General features: G+C 36.3%; 1 protein-coding gene across 3 annotated transcripts in view; it reads right to left on the bottom strand.

Moving 5' to 3' along the window:
- The window catches only part of RASA1 (RAS p21 protein activator (GTPase activating protein) 1), a 203,983-nt gene that overhangs the window by 50,654 nt on the left and 127,528 nt on the right, over positions 1-25,801 (bottom strand). For all 3 annotated transcript variants that reach the window (XM_006873189.1, XM_006873191.1, XM_006873190.1), the window contains 5 exons: positions 23,834-23,886; positions 9,578-9,728; positions 6,423-6,501; positions 2,358-2,478; positions 1,528-1,684 (listed from right to left, as the gene is read on the bottom strand). In XM_006873189.1, coding sequence (XP_006873251.1) covers positions 1,528-1,684; positions 2,358-2,478; positions 6,423-6,501; positions 9,578-9,728; positions 23,834-23,886 — 561 coding nt within the window. The remainder of the gene's footprint in view (positions 1-1,527; positions 1,685-2,357; positions 2,479-6,422; positions 6,502-9,577; positions 9,729-23,833; positions 23,887-25,801) is intronic.

The following is a 25,801-nucleotide window of genomic DNA, read 5'->3' on the forward strand; positions in this document are numbered from 1 at the left end:
GCCCCATAGAATTTCCTAGGCTGTAAGGAGCTCTGGTAGTGTAATGGTTACAAGTCGGTCTGCCAACCTCAAGGTCAGCAGTTCAAAACTACCAGCAGTTCCATGGGAGAAAGATGAGGCGTTCTGCTCCCATAAAGATTTACAGCCTCGGAAACCCTGTACAAGGTCGCTATGAGTCGGAACCAACTCCACGGTGCAGACTGCCAGGTATTTCCTCCTGAAAAGCCGATGGGTGGGTTAGAATTGCCATCAGTCAAGTGCTTAACCACGGTACCATCAGGTAGTGTTTCTGATCCCAGCAGCCTAGGCCCATTCTCCTGTCATTGTTACAGTCTGGTCTGTCTCCCACTGACCTGTAAACATGGTCTTTGTAATTATCATCAAATGATTAGGTAGTTGTTGTTAAGTGATGCCAAGCTGGTTCTGACTTATAGAGACATAGTATAGGGTGTTTTCAAGGCTTAGTTGGTGGGTTTGAACCACCCATCCTGTTGTTATCAATCCAGTGCTTATCCTACAATGTCACATCAGGATTCAAAAGGCTTGCATTGTTGTTGTTAAGCGCCATCAAATCAGTTCCAACTCATAGCAGCCATGTATTGGGTTTCTGGGGAGCAGCTGATTAGAAATCCTGGGGAGCAGCTGATTAGAAATCCAGTGCTTCTCCTACAGTGCCTCACCAGGACTCTAAATGACTGGGTGGACTCATGCAAATGGGGTGTATAGGACTCTAAAGTGGGGACTGATTATTTTTGCAATACAGTTAGATCCAAAAGGAGCCATCTTAGAATCAGGAACAGACGATCTCAGGGACATGAAGAAAAAAGAGCCACAAGTGGAGTGCAAGGTCTCAAAGTAGAAAGGAGGTGGCAGCAGAGTCAGTGGCACAAGGAGACAGAAGAGAGGCTTACCAGCCTGGCCCAGTCAAGTAAAGCTGAGTGCTTTTGGACAGAAGGCTGACTTGCAGAGTAGAGAATAGGCCCTTTGGACATTTACCCACACTGCTAAAAGAGCTTGTATCACTTGCGTGAACAGAGCAGATGCCAAGAGGCTACATGCCTGAAGCCGACAAAAAGACAGTTGTGCATGCAGTATGACTGAGCAGCTACTGACCAGACAAATGCTATATCGTGAGTTGTTTCTAATCCTGTATTTACCCTGTTAACTTCCCTAATAAACCCTATTAATTGTGAGTATTGTCTGTGAGTTCTGTGGGGCCATTACAAGGGATTAGCAAATCCAGCAGAGAAGTAGTATTTTGGAAGGGATAGTTGGTGTTAGAATATATTTAAAAAAGACTGGAGGGTGGAGGCATGTTTGTCTTCTGCCTGATAGGAATTAGCCTTGGGCTCATTCATGTCGGTGATTCTCCTCCTGTCTCCTTGTGAAGCTGAAAAAGGCCAAACGTGGCCAACACAATTTTTTGCTGACTCTTATCATTGGTTTGCTATAGCATGAAATAATCTGAACATATGATTTTTATTATTAAAACCATCCCAAAGCAGACAGAAAAAACCAACTGCTTACCTGCCAAAAAGACTATCATGAACAACATAGACAGAACATACACTGAGATCTATTAATCCTTTTGGTTTTGTAGCTCTTTTTTCACTTTCAAAATAAATAAGTTGGGCATCACTGCCTTCTAAGATAAAATATAAATTTTTCCACCGTTTTCCTTTGCCTGTTTAAAAAAAAAGCTAAACATTAAACTGTGAAATCATATATATTAGGATCAAAAAATTATCTTTAATGAAAAAAAAATTATATGATTTTAATTTTTAATACAAAGTATAAACCATTCAACAATCTTTATATAATGGAAAAATGCCTTTCACTTACCTGTACGATTTTTGTTTTTATATTGTTGTTTTAATGAATTACAGTACAGGATAAATGATGAGGACACCTAACAATATCTTGAAAAATTCCTTCCCAATTTTAAGAAAAAAAAATCTTCTACTAATCCTGTTCAACTCAGTGTATCTTAATGCCACACTAAGTAAGTTTATAAAATAAAAGTATCAGTACTATGAATGTTCTAAGAATCACAAGGAATCTCTTTTAAAATCTGCTGGAGGCAAGGGGAAAATATCAAGTTAACATGCACTGGTACTAACATAATTGGAAACACATAAGGCTTAAAATCCTAGGTAACACTGTGAACATAATTTATACCTAGACTCTAGATTTTGAACTACACTTAAAGTTCTATACAAGTGTCAATCTATAATAATTCACATCAAAACAACTTAATACATATAAAAATAAATTTTATGCTCAATATTTACAATGTCTATTAAATTTAATTATAAAATACAATAATTGAATTATTAGTCATAAAAGCTAACACTTACCCTTTTTTAGAAGATAACCCTTTTTTACAATATTTTTATAAAAGGCATCCTTTGTTTTACGACGAATTGTATTATAGATTTCCTTGCCATCTACTGCATCATTGAGAACTTGCTCTTGATCCTGAATTTAAAATAAGTATCAAAATTATTTCATGAACTCTTGATGAGAATAATTTCCAAAACTACAGACTACAAATAAGCTCAGTTTAGTTATATTTTATAGTAAATAATGTTTAGAAAATGTGAATTTGTCCAAATCTAATAGACATAATAAGCAAATTCATGCTTGCTTTTGCACAATGAATTTGTGAAAATCACTAGGTGAATGCTGAGCAGATGCAACTGAAAATAAACAAAATTCTTCAACTAGCTAACACTTCCCTCAGTTTACCAATTATCCTATATACTAATCACACTCATTCACACCCATAATTGATAGAACAACTTTCCATGTGATTTCAGATAAGCTTGTACCCACTTCACAAGAATTTGTAAGCAGAAGCCCTTCTGATGGCCACTTTCTAAATGTAAACATTTTTTAACAGATAATATGACATATTATAGTATTTATGGATTCTTAACTATATACAATGGATTCCTGGTGTGGTGCTGTGGGCTAATGCATCAGACTGCAAAGTCATTTGAATTGCAAGGTTGGTGGTTCAACTCACCACAGCTGCTCCTTGAAAACCCTATACAGGGTCACTATGGGTTGGAATCGACTCAACAGCACTTAATAACAACTATATAAAATGTAAAAAACTGTACTGTATTTGTATTTGTTGTTATCCAGTCAGTTCAGATTCATAGTGACCCTGTATAGGATTTCTGAGGAGCAGCTGGTGGGTTTGAACTTCTGACCTTGTGGTTCGCAGTTCACTGCTGATTCTACAGTGCACCAGGAATGACTCCCAATCTTTTTATGTGTCACGGTAAAGTTTTTGTGTTTTGCCTCTGGCTCCATTTTCTTTATAAATTCTGTGTTTATAATACATCATTTTATATAACAAAGGTAATTTTTAAATCAATGAAAAGAATAATTATGTAAGAGCATAAAGAAAAGAATACCTTTGTAATGATCTCTGCAGAGTAAGTTCATCTTCAATATTACCAATTGATCTACTGCACCAATTACATTTTTACTGGTTTTTTTTAACAGCTCTTATTATTTGTAAAGATTTTCATTTTATAACTTTTAATCTTTCTCAGAGACTTTTTGTAAGTCCAAAATTCAATCTAATTTGAAATCTACATGGGCCATTAGATTCTTTTATAAATCTAATGTACAGTATGGGATTTTAAGTCACTTTATTTTTGCTATATCTTGAAATGTTCTGCTATCTCTTCATCATACTATTTCATTACTATTCAATTCCCAAATAAAAAAAAAAAAGACTAAATAATAAAAATGACTGAATTGCCTAGAGCAAGGAGCAGCGACAATGGTAAGTCATCCGTTTTTATACATTCATTTTTTCTTGGAAGACAGTCACATACAACACTCATTTAGGTATAGTCTCTAAGGCTGATTTTAAACAACAAAGGCAAACTTTAATAATTGAAACAGAAACTGAATGGCTCATCTATGCTAAAACACTTATTACGTGGCTCTTTACAAAAGAGTTTTGCCAGCCTTGGCCTAGAGGTTGATGCAATAGTGAAATAAATCATATCTACTATCTAACTCTTCAGCTTTTTTAGTGTGTTACTTAAAAGAAAAAAATTTTTTTTAGCAGTATTTCTAAAGAAAGTATGAGGCCATCTTTATTTGACTTTTTATTAGCTTTAATTGAGCACAGTTGAAAATTCAGAACTCTAAATTTTCTGTTCATAACAGTAAAGAGAAAAGACTGACAGAGCATGATGTTTGATAATTATCAGAAGAATCAGGAGATGAATACAAATAGACAGCTGTACTCTGGACTGTAAGTGAAAATTATTTTCATAAGCGGATTAAAGATCCTGAGCACAGTTAAGGGAGTCAGTGGATTATGCTATCTAATCAGTTTGGGGTTTTTTAATTAATAAAATGGGTATTACTTGAATACGTAAATGCTTGGTGGGAAGTAAAAGGTGAGTGTTATGATTCCGTTAACTTTTACTGTACTCTACTCTCACTACTGTGCCAAAATAATTGCCTACAATATCAATATATAGCTTCTGTATAGCAATCAAACTGCTTTTTGTCATCAGTTCCCTTTGAAGCATTCAATGCATTATATAACCTTCCGTAAATAACAATTTGAGGGCCCTTCAGTTGTCAAACAGTAATCTAAGGAACAGTGAGGCAAACTGTACTTGACACTATTCTGGTACTATTCATCATGTTTCAATATTCAGTATCCTGTTGCTATTGAACAATGTTGTTCCACTGCTATTCATAAGGTTTTCAGTGGTTAAACATTCATAAGTAGTATGCGTGTCGTGTCCTTCTTCCTAGTCTGTCTTAGTCTAGAAGCTCAGCTAAAATATATCCATCATAGTTAATCCTGCTAGTATTTAAAATACCTGTGGCATAGCTACCACCATGACAGCAACACGCAAACCACACAGTATGACAAAACAAAGACGAGTGGTGGAAATTTACATGTAGCTTCATAATAATAATTTCCCTGTGCAACACTTCATAATAATAATAATTTCCCTGTGCAACAACTGCAATGACTAGAACATACATTTTTCTGTGCCACTGAATCGATTCTGACTTATATCAACTTTATGTTGTTGTTAAGTGTCGCTGAGTTGATTCTGACTCAAATCGACCCTATATAGGGTTCCTAAGGAGTGGCCAGTGAGGTTTGAACAGTGAACCCCGTGGTCCAATGCATTAGCCTGCAACGCCACAGGACATAAGACAGAGTAAAACTGTCCAATATGGTTTCCAAGACTCCTTGGAAGCTGACTGCTACATTATTCTCCTGCAGAATGGCCAGTGGGTTTGAATCACCAAGGTTTCAGCTAGCAACTGAGCACTTGCCCACTACACCACCAGGTCTCCTTTTGTGGCTATAATCATCCAAAATTTTAGGCAAAGGAAAAACTGAGACACTTAGAAACATTACAAGTCACCATACAACTTAATCTGAGTCCTCAAAACCTCTCTCCCAATCTTTTATATGCCTGGGATATCACATTTCCATTTTCCACATACGAAAATTCCTTACTCTTTTAAAGTACCTTTTTAAAACCTCCATTACATGCTTTCCCCACCATACCACAGAAAATATTATGAAAAAAGTCTAATCACTTGAGTATACATTTTTGTTGTTAAGTGCCATAAAGTCAGTTCTGACTCATAAAGACCCTTTATAGGGTTTTCAAGGAGCAGCTGGTGGGTCTGAATCAGCAGCTTTGCAGTGAGCATTTTAGTGCTTATCCTACAGTGACACACCAGGATTCAAAATCTTAATAACCCACTATATGCCACCAGGGATCCTATACATTAAGCAATTAGTATTCAACAAGTCAAATTGTTCAAAGTCAATTTTGCCTCTTATATTGAGAATTTTATTCTTGCTTGCTTTCTACAGATCTTGTCACTAAACCTTCCTTTACTTCGATCATCATTCTCCTCTTTACTACTGGCTTCTCCCTGAGTATGAGTACATGCTCAATACTGAGATTTTCTCAGCAGGAAACCATAGGTAGACACCAAAGCAATCAAACAAACAAACCTCTCTTGAATGTAAATCCTCTTCTAGTTGATCATTTTGTTTTTATTTTAAATTATTTTGTCAAGCTTACCTAGATATAAGCCTGACTGTGGTTTACCCTTGCTGTCTCCTCTTTTGTCTCCAACACATTCACTCCTAGACCCAATGCAACTTGTCTTCTGCTCCCACCACTGCTTCTATTCTCAAAAAAATCACAAAGGACTCCCTCATTTTCTACAATCACCAGACATGAAAGCTAAGAGATTCTTTTTAAGTTCACTTTCTAAATCTGAACCATCTGTAGTTTTAAAAGTGTATCCAACTTTAAATACATTAATGGATGCATAAACATATCACAAAATGCATTTTAAAATAAAATGCTAATTATAGCCAAAAGAAAAATATCACTGACCTGCATTGGTACAGGTTCCTTAAGATAATACCCTTCAACAATCTGTTCTTTTCGATAGTGATCTATGATGTCCCCAATGCTGTTAAATAAAAATTACTAACATTGACATAATTTGCTTCATTAAAAAAAAAATTAAATAAACATGAACCCTATTAGCAAGGATTACTAGCAGTCTGTTTTTTAATGTCCAGAACTTCCAAATACATGACCATAAGAGTCACATTACATTATTTTAGAAAAGCAGTATGTTCCCAATACAGGTTTGTAATCAAGTACCCAAGTTAGAAAGTGAAATTCCCACACATCAAGCTGGGAGGCAAGTCAACAATACCATACTCAAAAGAGTCATCATACATGAGAAAAAGATTAAAGACATAAAAAAAAAAAAACTAAAAAAAAAAAAACTTTAACATTATTTCTGAGAGATGAGAATGAAGAAAAGGCATGACATTTACTTAGCAATTAATGAATGCAAGCAAATTATGAATTTTTCATTAAAACATTTACATATTCAGCTTTTAAAAAATAATCTGATAAAGTTAGGCCATAAACCATGACTTCTGGTTGTTAAGTGCCCTCAAGTAGTTTGACTCACAGCAACACTGTTTACGGTTTCCAAGGAGTGGCTGATGGTTTGAACCTCCAACCTTGTGGTTACCAGTCCAATGCTTTTCCTACAAGCACCACACCACAATTCTAAACCATATAACTAGCAGGTAAAAATAGAGAAAGAAAAGAGTAGAAGCAACCATACATACAGGTATGATTTTCACCGCATGGTCATAGGAAAAACTTCTTGATGATAGTGAGACAAAGTACTAATAATTATTCCTTGCTGTTAGTGTTCCAATTTATTCAGGAAACATTACAAATAACACAAAATGGTAAACAAAAATCACAAAATTGTGTATTTTAGCACAAATTTTGTTGTTGTTAGTTGCTGTCCGAGTTGATTCCAACTCATGGCAACCCAATGTGTACAGAGGAGAACTGCTCCATTTCATTTTCAAGGCTGTGACCTGAAAGCAGAAACCTTTTAAACCTTTTTGAAAGAAGGTCTGTCTTCTGAACCATCTCTAGATGGATTTGAACCATCAATCCTTAGTATTTTAGTGCATAATCATTTGTGTACCCCAGGGATTCTTTTCAATATATAAAAATATGTCTCTCTATCATCAGAAGGTCATTTTATTGCCCTCCATATTTAAATCCTAAATTTGAAACTTTCCCTTAATATACTGCAAGAATAGGTATTTTAAAGACAAAAGTTTGCCAGAAGTCAGTGGATATTTGTAAGGCATCAACTTGTTTTGTCTTGTTTTCAGAAAACAGGCTGCTGGACCATCACACATTCAGAAGCCAAACATTCAGACAAATTCTAATTGAGATGCAGAATACAAGGGTAAGTAAAAAAATATTGTCAATAGGGTTCCTGGTCACACATGCATAGGTTTAGTTCACACAAAATATATTTAAACATGACTTTGCCATCACTGGAAGGCTACAGACAAATCCTCTCAGTAAGAACTTGTCCTACTCTCATTTGGGTACCTTCACAAAGGAATACTTTAGTAATATGGAAAAAAGAAAAAACAATTTTGAGGTCAGGATAACTAAACTTCAATAAAACTCAAGCAGACATGTTCCAAAATCACTAAGGCTTTGTAACAAGTTTACAGGTATGCTACTCACAAAAAACAACAGTTTTTAAAGGCATCAAATGCTTTAAGAAAAGGGGAGAAGAACTCAAAGATGGATTCAAGACAGAGAGGTCTGTTCAAATGGTTATGACAACTGGTTTTGGGGATTCCCAAAAGGTTATCTTAATAAACTTTCTCCAAGGACACAGAATAGTCACCAAGATTCATTATGAAGTAGTTTAAAGAGTAATAAAAACCACATTGATGAGAAAAGGCCAAGAAAGTACTCTGAAAACCTTTTTTTTAAATCCCAAACTCAAAGAACACTGAGAAGGAACACAATTTGAGCCCCATGAGGATGCCAAAACTACTGTCTTGCTATAAATCAAAGAGGGCAGAATTCTTTGGGGAATGGTTAAAGATGGAAACACTGTCCCTTCAGAAGTGTATAGACACAAATGGAAAATATGCTGAGAAACAATAATGTTATACTTTGATTTTTTGTTGTTTTAAAATGACTTCTAGGACTCTATAACAATACCTTTTGATTTACCCTTGTTATTTCTGTAGTAGTGAAAGATTCCACTAAGTAAATGTCAATATTATAGAACAAGATTTTGTCAACCTCCAAAGACAAAAACAATACTACTCTAGAGTTATAGGTTATGAGAATACCTTTATATTCAGAAAGAATATAAAGGAATAGTACTTTCCTTTTCTTTCTGAATATAGTGGGGGGAAGAGGATGCTCACATTCTATCATACAGCTTCCTCTATTAAGTTCTTTTCCTAATTAAGTGACTAATTCTCATTTTGAGTTTCAAGGCAAGTAAAACTTCTGAAGCTGAGAAATAGGAACCATAATTACAATTTGAGAACAACCCTAATTACATGGTAAAACTTGAACATCTGTATATCACTAAAATTGCTCTCTGTTGTTCTTAAGTCCCATTGAGTCAGTTCTGACTCAATGATCCTGTATAGAATTTCTGAGGAGCAGATGATGGGTCTGAACCACAGACTAGCAGTTAGCAGTCCAATGCTTATCCTACAGCGCCACACCAAGACTTCCTAGGAATCCTTTTTCCTAATAAAATGTCTCAATGTTTATGGATTTAATGATTTTATAACAAACAGCTTGTGCATAATCAAAAAAGCATATATGGAAAGTTAATTTTGAAGAAAAGAAATTTTACATTATTAATTTATACTCATGTTTGACACTGTCTCAAAAACATTTGGATATTACTGTTAATTGTTGTTAAGTGCCATCGAGTCAATTCTGACTCTTAGCAACCCTACTACACAGATGAGTTTGAATCACTAACCTTTTGGTTAGTAATCCAGTGCTTATCTTACGGCACCAAACTAAGACATGACTATTATATTAAAGGTTTTGTCATTTTGAAAACCCAGAGAGAACTTTTATATAATTTTCAACCTGACACACTGTATTATCTACAAATCAAATATGTTTTGCTTAGAAAACAAAACTAAATATTTTTCACAACTTACCTGTTATAGTATCGGCCTCCCATCATAAACTGATTGTTTGGTGTTGGACATATCTTAAATCGCTGAATATTTTCATTGGTCCGAAAATAAAGTGAATAGTCACCAGGAGTATTATCTGAAGGCCTCACAAGAAAACTGCAGACCTGGCCAACTGTAAAAATTAACCTGTTACTTTTATTCTTTAATTATCAAATACAAACAAAAAGTGTTATATAGCATAATTACAAAGTACATTCAAAATTTATTAAGTAGTATGGACTTCCAGTAAGATGGCGGACTAGGCAGACATTACATAGACCCTCTACAACAAAGATACAAGAGGCCAAATAGACATAGATGAAAATTCTGTAACCCTGAACTTTAGAAGAAAGGACAGAGAAGTAAATTGAGTACTTGCTGGGAGAAGAAGCTGAGCAGGGATGGCAAGAGAATAAGACTGGTGAACGAGGCTAGCCATGGTGTGACCACCTTGAACCTTTGTGAACAACTCTGGCAACAGATGGTGACCTGTCAGAGGAGAGTCACACAAGCGACTGTAAAAATACTATGTCTTCTTTTCCCCTCACACTTCCCTGGTGACCAGAGATGTGATCAGTGCACAACTTAATCTACCTCAAAACAGCCCCTGATCTCCTGAAGTTTAGAGCCACGTGGTTGAGAATTATGCCAGAATGCGGCGGAGGTTAGCTGCACTGTTTTGTGTGCCATTTGGGTGCTGGGATTCAGGTGGGCTCAACTTAGGACCTACAGAACCTGAAAAGCTACCAGACCAGCATTTAACTAGTCAACTTCTACCCAGATGCAAATTCCACCAAGGACTTCCATGACCTACTTCTGGACTGAGTTCCCTGAACATAGATAACACCTTGGCTGATAGGAACTTCCATCTAAGGCAAGGAACTCCACTGTCACATGCTCACAAACCCATCTGGTAAGATCCTTAGTTGGTAGGAAATGCCAGAGTTTTCTACTCTTTGATTCCAACAGCTGCACTGTTTTTGTTTCGTTGGGATGGGGTTGGTTTTTCCTTTTGCTGTCTCATTGCTTTTGTTTCTTTATTCTTTCTTCCTCTTCTTTTCTTTCCATTCCCTTAAATGTTATCCTTTCTCTCTCTGCGTTGTCCCCACCTCCTTTTCTTCTGTCTCTAATTTCCCCTCTCTTCATCTTTACGATTCTGTTTCTCTTTTAATCTTCCCTCTCCCTGTTTTTTCTAAGGGTTGTTTTTATTTTTGTTTCTTCCTTTTACTTTATCTTCAATGGCTCCATTTTTTTTGTCCCTCTTTTCTCTTCTTAGTTATATATTTTTTTCTGGTTCATGTCTGTTCATAATTCTTTTTTCCTCCTTTATTATTTTCTATTTTCATTGTTGGTGGCTTGTTTATTCTATTTTGCTTTCGTGTGTGTGTGTGTGTACATGTGTATGTGAAGGCAGCGGTGGGGGAGGTTCTGCTCTATAAGACCTGACAGGTTAGCCACAATCATACCCTCTGAAGAGCCACTCACTGGGCAAGAGTCAACAGCAGTTCCTATGCTTACCCAATCAATGATAATGGCAAATATCAGTGAAACCCAACCTTAAGCAGAGAAGGAAATACAAAGAACAGTGCATCCATTTCTCTGCAATTGCACCCGAGGATAAAGATGGTAATAACCTAAGAACAAAGCAACACATAAGATCAATTAAATATCAAAACATCACAATGTCCCAAAGGACAAGAAAATTTTAGCACACACAAAGAAATAATGGAGAATGGTACAAATGTCCAAGACACAGGTAAGGAAAAAAAAATGTTTCTGAGGAAGAAAAGGTAATTGAGAAATAATTCAAAAGAATGATATTTAGGGACCTACAAAGACTGAAAGAAGGATCAAGAGAAGCAAAGAGATTGCAAAAAAAAAAAAAACTTACAAGAACTCAGGAAACACTACAAGACAAACAGACAAAATAAATGCAAGTTTTGAAACAATAAAAAACCTGCAATTAGAAATCCATCAGATTAATAGATTAATACTAAGATTTCAGAAATGGACAATGCATTTAAAAGACAAAGGAATCGATTAAAAGAAATGGAAGCCTGAATTAGTGAGCATGAAGATGAATCTCAGGAATAGTATGATAGAAGAACAATCAGAAAAAAGAATGAAAACTACTACAAGAACAAGCAAGTTGCCCACCCAGGAGGCATCAAGGCATGTGGTTAGGTCCCCCCGGAGCAAATCTCCTTCCAAGACTAAGACTCAATGGGAATACATGCTCTGATTGGTGACCATGTTCGTCACCTATAAGGGAAAGTGAGGTAAAAACAGCAATAAAGTTGCGAGTTAAGCCCTACAACATTCAATAGACTCCTGTGAACCCAGGTAGAGACCTGGTTAGCCAGCAGTGTGGCAAAACCTGGGGACTTTGGGGCCCAGAGTGAGTGACATAGCCACAGAGGATGAGAGGGGAGAGTGAAGCACACATCTGATAAGAGAGGGCATATGCTCAAGAACACCCACACTAGCAGCTAATACCCACTTGACCTGGCTTCAGTGACTGGATGACCAGAGCTCAATGAGAAGACGAAAGAAGAGTTAAAAAAAAAAAGAGTAATGTGATACAATTTGATGAACTTGACTTACACCTATGGATGCAGTAGCTCAAAAGAGGGAACAAATCTTTACAGCAAAGAACATTCCCACTCCCCCCCTCCATACACAGAGTAGACAGGGATGGGCCACTTGGTCACTGGGTACCCAAAATGGGGAGGCTTCAATGGCAAGAAGTGACTGGCTTACAAGCTTTCATGAAGGAATCTAGATTCAGAGGGCGTGGAGGAAGATAGACTCTCCACTGAGAAGTATCCAATCTGTATAGGCGGGCTGATGAAAGGAAATGTGGATAAGTCTCTTGTGAAAAATAGTGAATAATTATTATCAGGACTGTTTGTGAGGGTTGGAAATGTAAAGGTAGACGTTCTGTAGCAAGGAAGGGAGTGATTAACTCTGCAGTCTAGGAGCGGAGGCCCTGAGTCCATCAAGGGAGAAGAGCGGCGAAACAGTGATGCCAGAGATGGAGGCAGAGACAATGACATGGAGAGATGCAGCAGCTGGGGTCTCTAGACCCAGAGAGGGAGAGGGGCTGTGTTTTGACGACCGAGTGGCAGGGTTGTAGGGTTTACCCTTTGGTTGGATGATGATGCATCAAGGGGGGATTATAATCAAGGAAGTGTAACGATATACGATAGGATGAATGTAAAGGTAATGTTCTCCCATGTAAACTATCACATAATTCACAATAAAACATTAAAAAAAAAAAAAGAAAAAGAAAAAGAAAATCTTCAGAAGCCTAAGAGTTTATGTGGGACACCATGAAGAGGAATAACATCCAGGTGATCGAAATTCCAGAATTGGAAGGTATAATAAAAAGCACAGGAAAAAAAAAATTGTCATACAAATGTTGGAAGATAACATCATGAAAGATGAGAAGAAAAGCAGACAAGAATCTGAACAAATTCCAAACAGGGCAGATCCCGAAAGAAAAGAAGGCAAAGGAATGGCATACTCAAAGTGCAAAGAAAAAAACTGTCAACCAAGAATCATATATCAACAAGCACAGCTGTTTCGCAGATGAAATTAGGTTATTTTCAGATAACAAAATTAAAGGAAGTTGTAAACTAAGACAAACTTAACAAAAAATATGAAAGATTCTCTCTGGACTGAGAACCAACAACAGCAGACAATAAACTGAGAATAATATACATGAAAATAACACCCAGAACTCAATTCAGATATAGCAGTATTTACAGAAAAACAAAGCTACAAGGCTAAATATAGGGAAACAGTGATATTAATGTATAATGAAGTCAACTACAAAGCAAAAAGATGGAATACAGTAGATACACAATTTACACATAACAAAGAAGTCAAACAGATTTCAAGATAAAACACACTGTTTTAAACAGAGGAAAATAATTATAAGGTAGCCTCAAATAAAATGCAAACAATTTCACATCAAAATTTTAAAAGTACATTACAGAAATGAAGAAAATGAAAACAAAACCCACAAACAAAATTAACTCAGTGCAAAAAAGAATGTGAAGCAAAGTAACCAGCAGCATTACTAAAAAGCACAAAACAAAGTGACAGTAATCAATTCAGATCTAATGATAATTACATTGGATAAAATTGGATTAAATGCCAGTAAAGGGACAGAGAGCAGCACATAGATAGGAAAACGGGATCCTTCAATATGATGTTTAATAAGAGACACATCTTACATACAAAGACAGAAATAAAATAAAAAAATCAAAGGATGGAAAAAAAATTTGCATCAAAAATGAGCATGAGTGGCAATCCTAATCTCTAACAAAACAGACTTTAAGGCAAAAACCCAAGTAAGAGCCAAAGAATGACATTATACCATAATTAAGGGTTCGACTGAAGACGAAGATTAACCATAATAAATATCTATGCCCCCAAATGAAAGAGCCTCAAAATACATAAATCAAACTCTAATAGAACTGAGTATAGACACGATTCTACAATAATAGTTGTTTTGTTTTCATTAACTGATGTCGAGTCATTGCCAACTTACAGAGACTGTTAATAAGGTTTCTGAGGAGCCACTGGTGAGTTTGATCCTCCAAACTTGCTGTTCAAACTGACCTTGCGGTCCAGTGGGTTATCTATCCCACAGCGCCACACCATGACTCCACAACAACAGTACAAGATATTAACAAGCCACTTTTAATGAAGGAAAAACCAACTAGAAAAAAAATTCAACAAAGACACAGAAGAACTATACAACACAATCAACCAACATGACCTCAAAGACAAATATAGAGCACTCAACCCACTAATAGCACCATATACATTTCCTTTCAGGTGCACACAGAACATCCTCCAGGACAGACCATGTGAGGTCACAAAGAAAACCTCAGTATATTTAAAATCAAAATACTACAAAACATCTTTTCAGATTACAATGCAATAAAATTAGGAAGACCAAGGGGAAAAAAAATCAAATACATGGAAATGAAACAACACCCTGCTTAAAAGCTACGGGGTAACAGATCAAATTTAAAAATAAAATTTAAAAATTCATTGAATCAATTGTGAACGAAAACACAACTTATCAGGACCTTTGGAACACAAAAAAAGCCATGCTCACTGGTCAATCTATAACAATAAATGAGCACTCACCAAAAGAAGAAAGAACCAAAATCAACACCTTAACCAAAAATCTCTAACAATTAGAAAAAGAAGAGCAAAGTAAGCCTACTGCCACTAGAAGAAAAAAATAAAAACAATAAAAGCTAGGGCAGAAATAAATGAAATAGAAGCACAACAGAAAGAATCAACAAGACAAGAAGTTGATTTACTGAAAGAATTAAAAAAAAAAAAGGAAAATCTAACAAAAGAGGAAAAGATGCAAATAACACAAATAAGAAATACTATGGATGACATCACAACAGAACAAAGAAAGTAAAAAGGATAATAAAAGAATACTATGAAGAATTGTACTCCAAAAAATTTGAAAATCTAGGTGGAAAAAAATGGACAAATTTCTAGAAACACAAGACCTACTTAAACTAACATAGGCTGAAGCAGAAAACTTGAGCAGATCTGTAACAAGAGAAGAAACTCACCAAATCATTAAAAGACTCCAAACTCCCTCCACAAAACTCCAGGGCCAGTTGGCTTTACTGGCAAATTCTACCAAACATTCAGAAAAAAACTGACATCAATTCTATTCCAACTATTCCATAATATAGAATAGGATGAAAACTCTCAAGTTCATTTTATGAAACAAGGAAGCACAGCTCTGACACCAAAACAAGGCAAAAATATCACAAAAAAAACTTTAGACCAAAAGCTTTCATGACAGATATGCAAAAATTTTCAACAAAATCCTAGCAAAGAGAAGCAAACAATAGATCAAAAACATAATACATCATGACAGTGTGATTCATAAAAAAGAGGGGGGAAAAAAATCACATGATCATATCAACTTATGGAGAAAAAGCATTTGATAGAGCACCCATTCCTAATAAAAACACTCAACAAAATAGGAATACAAGGGAAATTCCTCAACACAATCTAGAGTATATATACAAAACCAACAACCAACATCACTCTCATAGGTGATAAACTGAAATAATTCCCCTTGTGAACAGAAACCAGACAAGAATGACCTTTATAACCACGCCTATTATTATGCTGGAAGTCTTAGCCAGAGCTCAAGGTAAGAAAAGGGCATTAAAGTTATCTAAATTGGCAAAGTAGAAGTAAAACTTTATTTGCAGATGATATGATCCAATACTTAGGAAATTACATACAAATCTGCAAAAAATTACTGGAACTCATCAAAAGATTTGGAAAAATGACAGAGAACAAGATAAACATATAATAATCAGTTGGATTCCTTTACACTTATAATAGAGAAGTCTGAAAAGAAAATAAGGAAAACAATACGACACAAAAGTTGAAATACTTGGGAATATATGTAACCAAAGACACAATAGACCTATACAAAGAAAACTACAAAACACTACAACAAGAAACAAAAAATGGAGGACTGTACCCTGCTCATGAATAGGAAGAAAATAATTTCATGGATTGTGAATTAATCAACACTACCCAAAGCAATCTGTAAATATAATGCTATCCCAATCCAGATTCTAACATTATTCTTCAAAGAAATGGAAAAACTAATCACTAACTTTAAATAGAAAGGAGACAGACCCCAGATAAGCAAAGTATTATTAAAAAAAGAAGAAAATAGAAGGCCTCTTACTTCCTGATCTCAAAACTTACTACACAGTCACAATAGTCAAAACAGCCTGGTACTAGTACAATGAAAGACACACAGATATCAATGAAACAGAATTGAGAATACAGAAGTAAATCCATCCACCTGTGGTAAATTGATTTTCAACACAAAGTAAAAATACATTAAATGGAGATGAGATTATATCTTCAACAAATGATGTGCTTCAACAAATGATCCATTTGCAGAAAAATAAAAAAAAGACCCATACATCACATCATGTACAAAAATGACCTCAACGTGGATTAATGACCTAAATGTAAAATCTAGATACATGGTATCAATGAAAAATTACAGACAAAGTTAGAAGCTCTGATATATTGCATAACTACACTATCAAACTTAACTGAAAATATACAAATAGAAAACAAAATAGGTGACTAGGACCTCCTGAAAATTAGAAACTAATGTGCATTCAAAGGATTTCATCAGAAGAGTAAACAGAGAATCCACAGGCTGTGAAAAAATGATTGGCAATGACATAATCAGACAAAGAACTACTCTCAAATTCTTAAGAACAATGCAATGCCTGAACAAGAAAGAAAACAAATATTCCAAATTTAAAAATGGGCAGAGGACATGAACAAACTCTTGACCAAAAAATACATTCAGGTTGAAAACAAACATGAAGAAATCCTCACGATCATTAACCATCAGAGATGGAAAGCAAAATAGCAATGAGATTATCATCTTACTCAAGAGTTAATAGCAAAGTTTACAAAAACTTAAAATAACAAGGCTGGCAAAGGTAGAGAGAGGCTGCAACCTTCCTACTCTGCTAGTGGGACTGTAAAATGGTGCAAAACCCATCGAAAATGTATGGTGCTTTCTCAAACAGTAGAAAATGGAAATACCGCATGACCTAGCAATCCCTTGTCTTGGTATATATTGTCAAGAAATAAGAGCTATGACATAACTAGATATATGCACACCCATGTTCACTGCAGCATTATTCACAGTAACAGATAAAGACAGTCTAAGTGTGCCTATCAATAGAAGAATGGTTAAACGAACTTTGATAAATACACACAATGGAATTAGTCTACAATGCTGAAGAACAATGAAGAATCTGCAAAACACGCACACCATGGAAGAAACCTGAAGGACATTATGCAGAGTGAAATTAGTCAATCACAAAAGGACAAATTTTGCATGGGAGGTGGGAGAACAAACAAGATGGTGGATCGAAGTGCATTGAGGAGCTCCATTAACAACAACACAGAATACAGGACCAAGCAGACTCAGGGTATGGTGCCAGAACTCTGAACCACATACAAAGGAATATCTAGAAGGTTGGAAGGGTTACAACTAGGGGAATTAGTAGCAGAAGCAAGAAATTCACTGCTTTCTAATTCAAGATGCTCAGCTGCTCCCAGAGCCACCATCTTGGGAGAGACCAAGCAGGGTGAGGATCAGAGCAGCCAAGGATGCCTGACAGAACCAAGGAGACAAAGGTGTGGAAACCTTTTTTTTGGTATCTGTTCATTGGTGTCTCACTTTATGCACACAGATCTCCAAAAAATTTAAAGTGACGGTTACCACCTAAAAACAAACAGCAGTGTAAAACGGCCACAGCTGGCCCTGAACTGTTTATCAGTAGGAAAAAGGCCTGAATGGGGATTGTGGAGCAGAACAGGCAGACTAAAAAGGAAACAAGCCGAAAATTAAATCCTGAGTTACATCATAATGACCAACAGTGGCATCTTGAAGATTTCTCAGGAAGAAGAGTGAAAAGGGAAGCCCATCTCCTGATCACATCTACCCAGATGCAATCAGAAAGCATACAAATTACTAAAATACACACCCATCTAACTACTGTTGTTGTTGTCATTGTTATTAAGTACTGTGGAGTCGGTTCCAACTCATGCTGACCCTGCACAGGGCTTCCAAAGCTGCAAATCTTTACGGGAGCAGAAAGCCTCATCTTTCTCCAGCGGAACAGCTAGTAGTTTCCAACTGCCAACCTTGAGGTTAGCAGCCGATTCATAAACATTATGGCCACAGATAACTCCTGAATATACCCAAAAAACAGAAACAGATGACCATATCAGCACATGTCCAGAAAAGAGGTAAAGTGACTGAAACAAATGAGCTGGAGGTAGATCTACACTCCATTCTAGAAGATGGGCAGGCTTTGGATATGTCTGAAAAGGAATTCAGAAAAATGATTATAAAATGTAGCAAAACATTATACAATGGAGTTGAAAAAGATAAGGAAGAAGTCAGGAAAGCGCTACAGGAACAATCAAATATAGATACAGCATTGAAAACAATTCAAAACCTACAGAAAGAGGTACAAATGATTAACAGAGTATCAGAAACGGAATATACACTGAAAGAGCAAAGGAGTAGAATTGAAGAGACAGAAGCCAGAACTAGAGAGCTAGAAGAAAAATCTCTCAACAATACAAAGGTAGAAGAGCAAGTACAAGAAAGGATAAAAAAAATCTGAAGAAGGTCTAAGATTCATGATGGACAACATGAAAAGGAATAACTTAAGAACTGTTGGCATTCCAAAACAGGAAGAATCACACAAGTCCACAGAGGAGATAGTTGAAGAGATGCTGGAAGAAAATTTTCCTAATATCCTGAAAAGCGAAAAGATAAGCATTCAAGAAGTAAAAAGATCCGCAGGAAGGATAGACTCTAAAAGAAAATGACCAAGACATATAATAATCAAGCTCTCCAAAATCAAAGATAAGGACAGAATCCTGAGAGCAGCTAGGGAAAAGAGAAGTGTAACATACAAAGGCAAGCAAATCAGATTAAGCTCTGATCTCTCAACAGAAACCATACAAGCAAGAAGGCAACGGGTAGACATATATAAAGACCGGAAAGGAAAAAAAAAAAACAAAACTTCCAACCAAGAATCCTCTACCCAGCAAAGCTGTCAATCAAATACGAAGGCATAATCAAAACATTCAACCCTGCTTTGAAAAACATCCTAAAGGAAGTTCTGTGGGCTGAGAACCAACAAGAACAGACAACAACCAAAGAATGACATACATGGCAGCATCACCCTGAACTTCAGTTGACAAATGGAAGCGTCAAGAACAGAATAAAATTATAAGAACAGAGGATCTAGGGGGTCAGTCTATGATCAAAGCAATTACAGTGAAAATGGTAAACAGAGGAACAAAGATTCAGGTGGTGAAAAGGTCAGGGAGATTACAGGATAAAAATAGACTGTCTTAAATTGAGGGACAAGTTAATGGAATATAAGGTAACCACAACAGTGGGGTTAGGGTGGGGGGTTTAGTTTGAGTGTTGGGGAGGGCAATATAAGAAGGAGGAGGTGGAAGAACAAGATAGATAGGGGAACAATGAGACAGGTTTGCATGGCCTAAATGGGACAGAGGTAAATAGTGATGCATGCTCAACCTTGGAACAACAGGGCTCTGTGATACAGAGATCTAGGCATAGTTTGAAGAGGAGAAATAATACTAAATGCTTGACTGTCTTATAAATATTGGTTTCCCTTGCCTACTATTGTAAAATAGACACTTGAGTGGGACAGAAAGGAATGTTGGAAAACATGATTACAGAAAACTTGCAAGCCTGTCTTCAGCCTATAACTGACTGGAATACTTAAAGGGGTTCTAGAACTTGCCCAGTGAAATAGGCCTCTTGCAAAGCCTTTGCAGACTATAGGCCTTAGGTGGAATCCTGAGTCCCATCCAGAACCTTCTGAGATGGGATATTCCCACTAGCAAAGACAAACAGACCAGACTGGAACAGCTAGAGCAACAAAAGATACATCTTCAATGAATATCAGCAGGAAAAACCCAAAACAAAAATGTTAGCATGACTGGCTACTACAACAATAAGCAAGTTGTTCAGCAGGAAACCATCAAGGCAAGCAATCAAGTTCCTTCAGGACAAACCCCTAAGACTGAAATCCAAAGGGAAGACACGAATAGGTGTGTAAGCTTGCTGGCAACCACACTGGTCTACTGGTGAGTCAAAGAGGAGGAAAGGCAGAAATGAAGAAATGGGCTGAGTACAACCACAGTCCATTGACTCTTGTTGACCTGCAAATGAGAGAGAGAAGAGGAAGGTCTGGTTGTTCTTAAGTGTGGTAAGACCTGGGGACACTTGAGCCCATGGACAAGGACATAGCCACAGAGGGTTAGAGCTGAGAGTGAAGCACTCAGCTGAAATGAAGTAAGGGGAGATGCACAAGAACACCCAAACTTGCAGAGAGTACCCATTTGAGCTAGCCTTGATGGCTTGATAATCAGAACTTGACTAGAGGAAGATTACAAAAAAAAAAAAAATTTTAATAACAGAAACAAGTGTAAATTGCTACAATTTGATGAACCTGACCTAACTCTAAATACCAACAGAGAGGGAAGGAGTCTTCAAATCAAGTATCAATGGTATCTCCTCTGTACACAAGGTAGATGGGTAACTTAGACATAGACTACCTAAAATAAGGGAGCGATAAAGACATGAAGTGACTGGCTTACAAGGTTTCCAGAGGGAGTATAGTTTAAGAGTGTGGGGCACGGGGGGAAGAGTCCCCACTGAATAATCTTCATCTTGTCTAGATGGGTCTGGTGAAAAGATATGGGTATAAGATTCGTATGATTCAATAGTGAATAATTGTCATCACAACTAATTGCAACTGTCACAATTGTAAAGGTAAAAGTTTTGTAACTAAAATAGGGGAGTGGTTAATCTTACAGTCCAGAAACAGGACCCCAGGATCATCAAGGGGGAAAGAGCACAAGCAGAATGCGAGACTTTATCCAAAGCAGCAATGACACCAGAGACAGGGTCATAGAGAGGCGGATTGGCTGAGGACTCTAGATTCATGGGAAGAGAGGGACTAAAAGCTGGTGGCCAGGAGACTGATTTGAAGAACATGCCCTTTAGAGATGTAAATTATTATACATGCCTGACTGGTTTTTTTTGTTTATTTGTTTTTAAAAAAGAGAAAGTGAATAGAGAGAAACACTGTTAACTGATGGTACATGAAGGAGATTATAATCATTGTAATGAAACAAGGTGTATGATTTGTTGAATGTAAAACTGATGATCTGCCCTGTAAGCTTTCACTCAATCCACAATAAAAACCTTAAAAAAAAAAAAAAGACTATGGTAAGAGTAAATAAAAGTTAATTTATCACACACACCCCCAAAAAAACTTTTTTTTGCAGAAACCAAGAATAGATTTTCTTGCTAAATGAAACATTTTATAATGGTTACAGGGTGGGTGGGTGTGGGGAGATAGAAAAAAAATGAATAGAGGTAAATACTGCTGACTGATGGTTCAATACAGTAGACTGCAATCATTGTAACAACATGAAGTATACTGAATGTGGCACTAATGAATTCATAATAAAAAAATCAAAAAAGTTATTCAGTATAATTATAAAGTATGTTCAAAAGTCATAAATGTATGTCTATTTTCACCAGGAACTTATTTTACCAAAATAATTTTTCCCTTATTTTTATTTTCCCATAAAAACAAAGGACAGAAATTTTGCAGCTGAGACTTCCACTCTTTGTTTTTATTGGCAGAAAATAATTTAACCACAGTAAAACTAAAACTGCTAATATTTTGTTGTTGTTAAGTGCCATCATGTCACTTCTGACTCATAGTGACCCTGTATACAAGGTTTATGAGAAGCAGCTGATGGGTTTGAACCACTGACCTTGTGGTTAACAGTCCAGTGATTACCCTAAAGACACCAACATTCTCTTTAGGTAATTCTAAATCAGTAAAACTCGTTTTTCTTAGAAATACTTTGTCTTTTATAATGGTTTACAATTACTCATTAAAAATTAATGACTAATAAAAGAGAATAGTAACAAAAACTGACAAAGGCAGTTCAAAATCAAGTGAAAAATCTGTATTACTTTTATTAACAAAATTAATACAAATATACTGTTTTTCATTTCAACAGGTATGATTCTGCAAAGTCAACCTGTCATATAACAAATACTTTGATATTAATTTTAGAGACCGTTCTTTAATATCTAAAGTTGGCAGTGACTCTTAACATGAAGTTATTTAGACTTTTCTTCATTTAAGTCCTAAAGACATAAAACTAGATTTGCACTTGATTGTTTTTAGGACAGCACAAATAAGCATGTAAAAATATCAGATGTAATTTTATGTAAATTACTAATCATTCCAATCATCCAGTCAAGGCACTTATTATCAAATAATTTCAAGTTTAACAAAAGGAGGAGAAAATAAATTTCCTTAAACATAATCTTTAAAGTTCAATACATAAATATACTTTTCAGTCACAGAAACGGACTCATTATTTAATATAGGCCAAACTGAAGGGAGCTTGGTAATATTGCTCATAACTACAACATATATACAACTCACAACTACCTTATGTAGGGTTTTTGAGGAGCGGCTGAAGAATTTGAACAGAATTATTTAAATTAATCAACCCACAAATACAAGCCCATTTTTACTCTTCATTTCGCTAAAATTAGATTTTGTTGTTGTTGTTGTTAAGTACCATCAAGTCAATTCTGACTCATAACAACACTTTATAAGATTACAAGGAGTAGTTGATGGGTTTGCACCACTGACCTTGTTATTAGAAGTGCAGTGCTTTTCCTACACTGCCACACCTACAAGTACTGTTGTGTCAATTTTATCTCATACTGACTCTGTGTAGGGTCAGTAGTTCAGTGCTTATCCTACAGTGTCACACCAGGACTTTAAGAAATGTTAAAATTAATAGATTTTAAATAGGCCCAACTATGTAATTCCACAAGTGCACAAATATAAATGCAACAATGTTTGCAGCAGCTGAACAGCAAAAGACTGAAAACAACATAATATTCCTCTTTAGGAGAATGATGAAGTATGCGGTTATTAAATGCTGTCTAGTGAGTTTCAGCTGCCAACCTTGCAGTTAGAAGCCCAGTGCTTATCCTACATCACCACAGTAAGACTTCTAAATAAAGTATATGATTTATATAAAAGGACACTAGTCAATTACGAGTCCTGGTGTGGCATTGTGGGTTCATGCGCCAGTCTGTAAAGACGTTTGAACTGCAAGGTCGGCAGTTCAAGCTCACCAGCTGCTCCTTGGAAACCCTATTCAAGGAAGGACACTATGGGTCGGAATCGACTCGACGACACTTAACAACAACAACATAGTCAATTAAAAGAATAACGACAATTTCTACCTGTAGACAGAAATTAAATTAAAGGTCCCCATAATATACATCCTAATAAGAAAAAAGTATATGTGTGTGTTATCTCTGTATGTATAGGTGAGAGAGACACACACAAACACAAAACATTTAGGAACATATATAGAACAGAGAATCATTTAGTACTGCTTCTGGGGAATAAAGAAAACATACTTCACTGAATTTTATACTACATGCATGTTTTCAACTAAAAATAAAAAAGATACGTCAGTGATAGGCAAGACATTAGAAAGAGCAAGTGAACACAGAGGTACCTGTCATTAGTAGGTTATAAGCTTCTTGTTTGGAAATCTTCCCATGGAACCATCTTAAAAAGAAAGCACATTAGATAATCAAAATGGGTTTTTTGCTGTTATATAATCAAACTTAACCAAACACTATAATGAATTCCAGTTGATGTAAACGAAATAGCTGCAATGCAATTAATCCTAAATGACCTTGTTGTTGTTATGTGCCGTGGAGTCAGTTCCGACTCATAGCAACCCTGTACAGGGTTTCCAAGGCTGTAAATCTTTACGGGAGCAGAAAGCCTCATCTTTCTCCCGCAGAACAGCTGGTAGTTTCGAACTGCTGACCTTGCGGTTCGCAGCCCAATTCGTAACCACTATGCTACCAGAGCTCCTTTAAATGACCAAATTCCTGTTAAATTTAAGTTACTGTAGGTATACTTCTATACTGTTGCTTAACTTATTACTATACGTTACTTAACATTCACAATACAGTCTGTAAAATAATACATTATGTGATTTGGATGTTATGAGAACACCATAATATATAAAGGCAGCTCCAATACAATCTAAAGCTGCTGTTAAGCACCGTCCAGTCAGTTCTGACTCAAAAATGGCCTTGTATAGGGTTTCTATGGAACGGCTGGTGAGTTCGAACCACCAATCTATGGTTCAAATGGACCTTGCAGTCCAGTGCTTTATCTTATACCACACCATGATAAGGCCTATCATATTAAAACTTTATAAAAGCCTGCCAGACAAAGCCTGAGAACTGTAACCACTGGATACAAAAGGCCAGTCTTATTGGGTGTTGAGCTGGGCCAACAGCAAGTGCCCCTGGTAGCTAGCCTGGGACTTTATGCACAATGGGAAGAGGCAGCAAGGCTAGCAGAGAATAGTCATGAAAAACAGGTGTGCAGGTGCCAGGAGCATGACTGGAGGGGGCAGCCCTGGCTACCGCCAGCCTATTGGAGCAGCAGTTTCTTCATCACATGTAGTCATGGCTGCTGCCAGAAACTGAGAGTGAATGAGCACCTAGTGCAGCGAGAAAGTCAGCATCAGCAACAGGAGCAAAGGAGGCATGGCAGGCATTGTCCTGTGCTGGGAGTAAAAAGCTAAATGCTGTGGGTGAACGAGGTCAGAAGGAAGGAAAGGAGGTGGCACTGAGGGGATTGGAATTCACCCTGGAACCGTGCTGCTCCATTTTCTCTGGCAGTTTGGAGTTTTTTAAAGCCATTGTTGTTGTCCTTTAAGTGTTAACTCATAGCAACACTGTGCAGGGTTTTCCAAGAAAAGGCTGGTGGGTTTGAACCATCGACCTTTTGGTCAGCAGTTCAGTGCTATCCTGCAGTGCCATATCAGAACTCCTTAAAACCCTTAGGAAAAGAATAATAAAAGAGCTACTTACTTCCTGTTTAAAAAAAGAAAAATTCCAAAAAGAAGTTTATGGAAACATGAATGTATTTATGTGGTCAGACATTGCCCTAACAGACTTTATGCCATGCATATCTATATATTCTATAAATATATTATAATGCCTAATTTTAACAAAATATAGAAAAATTAGGGACTAACAAGTACAATATAAACTATAAATTCTATATCAATTACCAATACAAAATAATTAAAAAAAAAAAAAACATTTTAACTGTGATAATGACCAACCGTTATATGCTTACTTCCAAATTAGTTTTCTTTTCTGAAGGGGTGAGGTTGGGACAAATTGTACTCGTAGAGTCTATGCCACAATTATGGGGAGAGGGCCTATCAACCAAAAGGTTTTTCACATATCTTTATCAAAATGAACTTCTTTGCTTATAAGTTCTCTCTTCAAATAAAATCAAGATATTGATACATAGTTAAAGAAAAGCCAGAAAACAAGGTCTGTGTGATCAGAAAGAGTGGATACCAATACCAACAACAGGGCTCCAGTGTGAAGTATGAAAAATGTAAAACAAATCTACAACTATAACAGTGAGATTCTGTACTGTATTC

This window comes from Chrysochloris asiatica, unplaced genomic scaffold (genome assembly GCF_000296735.1).
Source record: "Chrysochloris asiatica unplaced genomic scaffold, ChrAsi1.0 scaffold00227, whole genome shotgun sequence".
NCBI lineage: Eukaryota > Metazoa > Chordata > Mammalia > Afrosoricida > Chrysochloridae > Chrysochloris > Chrysochloris asiatica.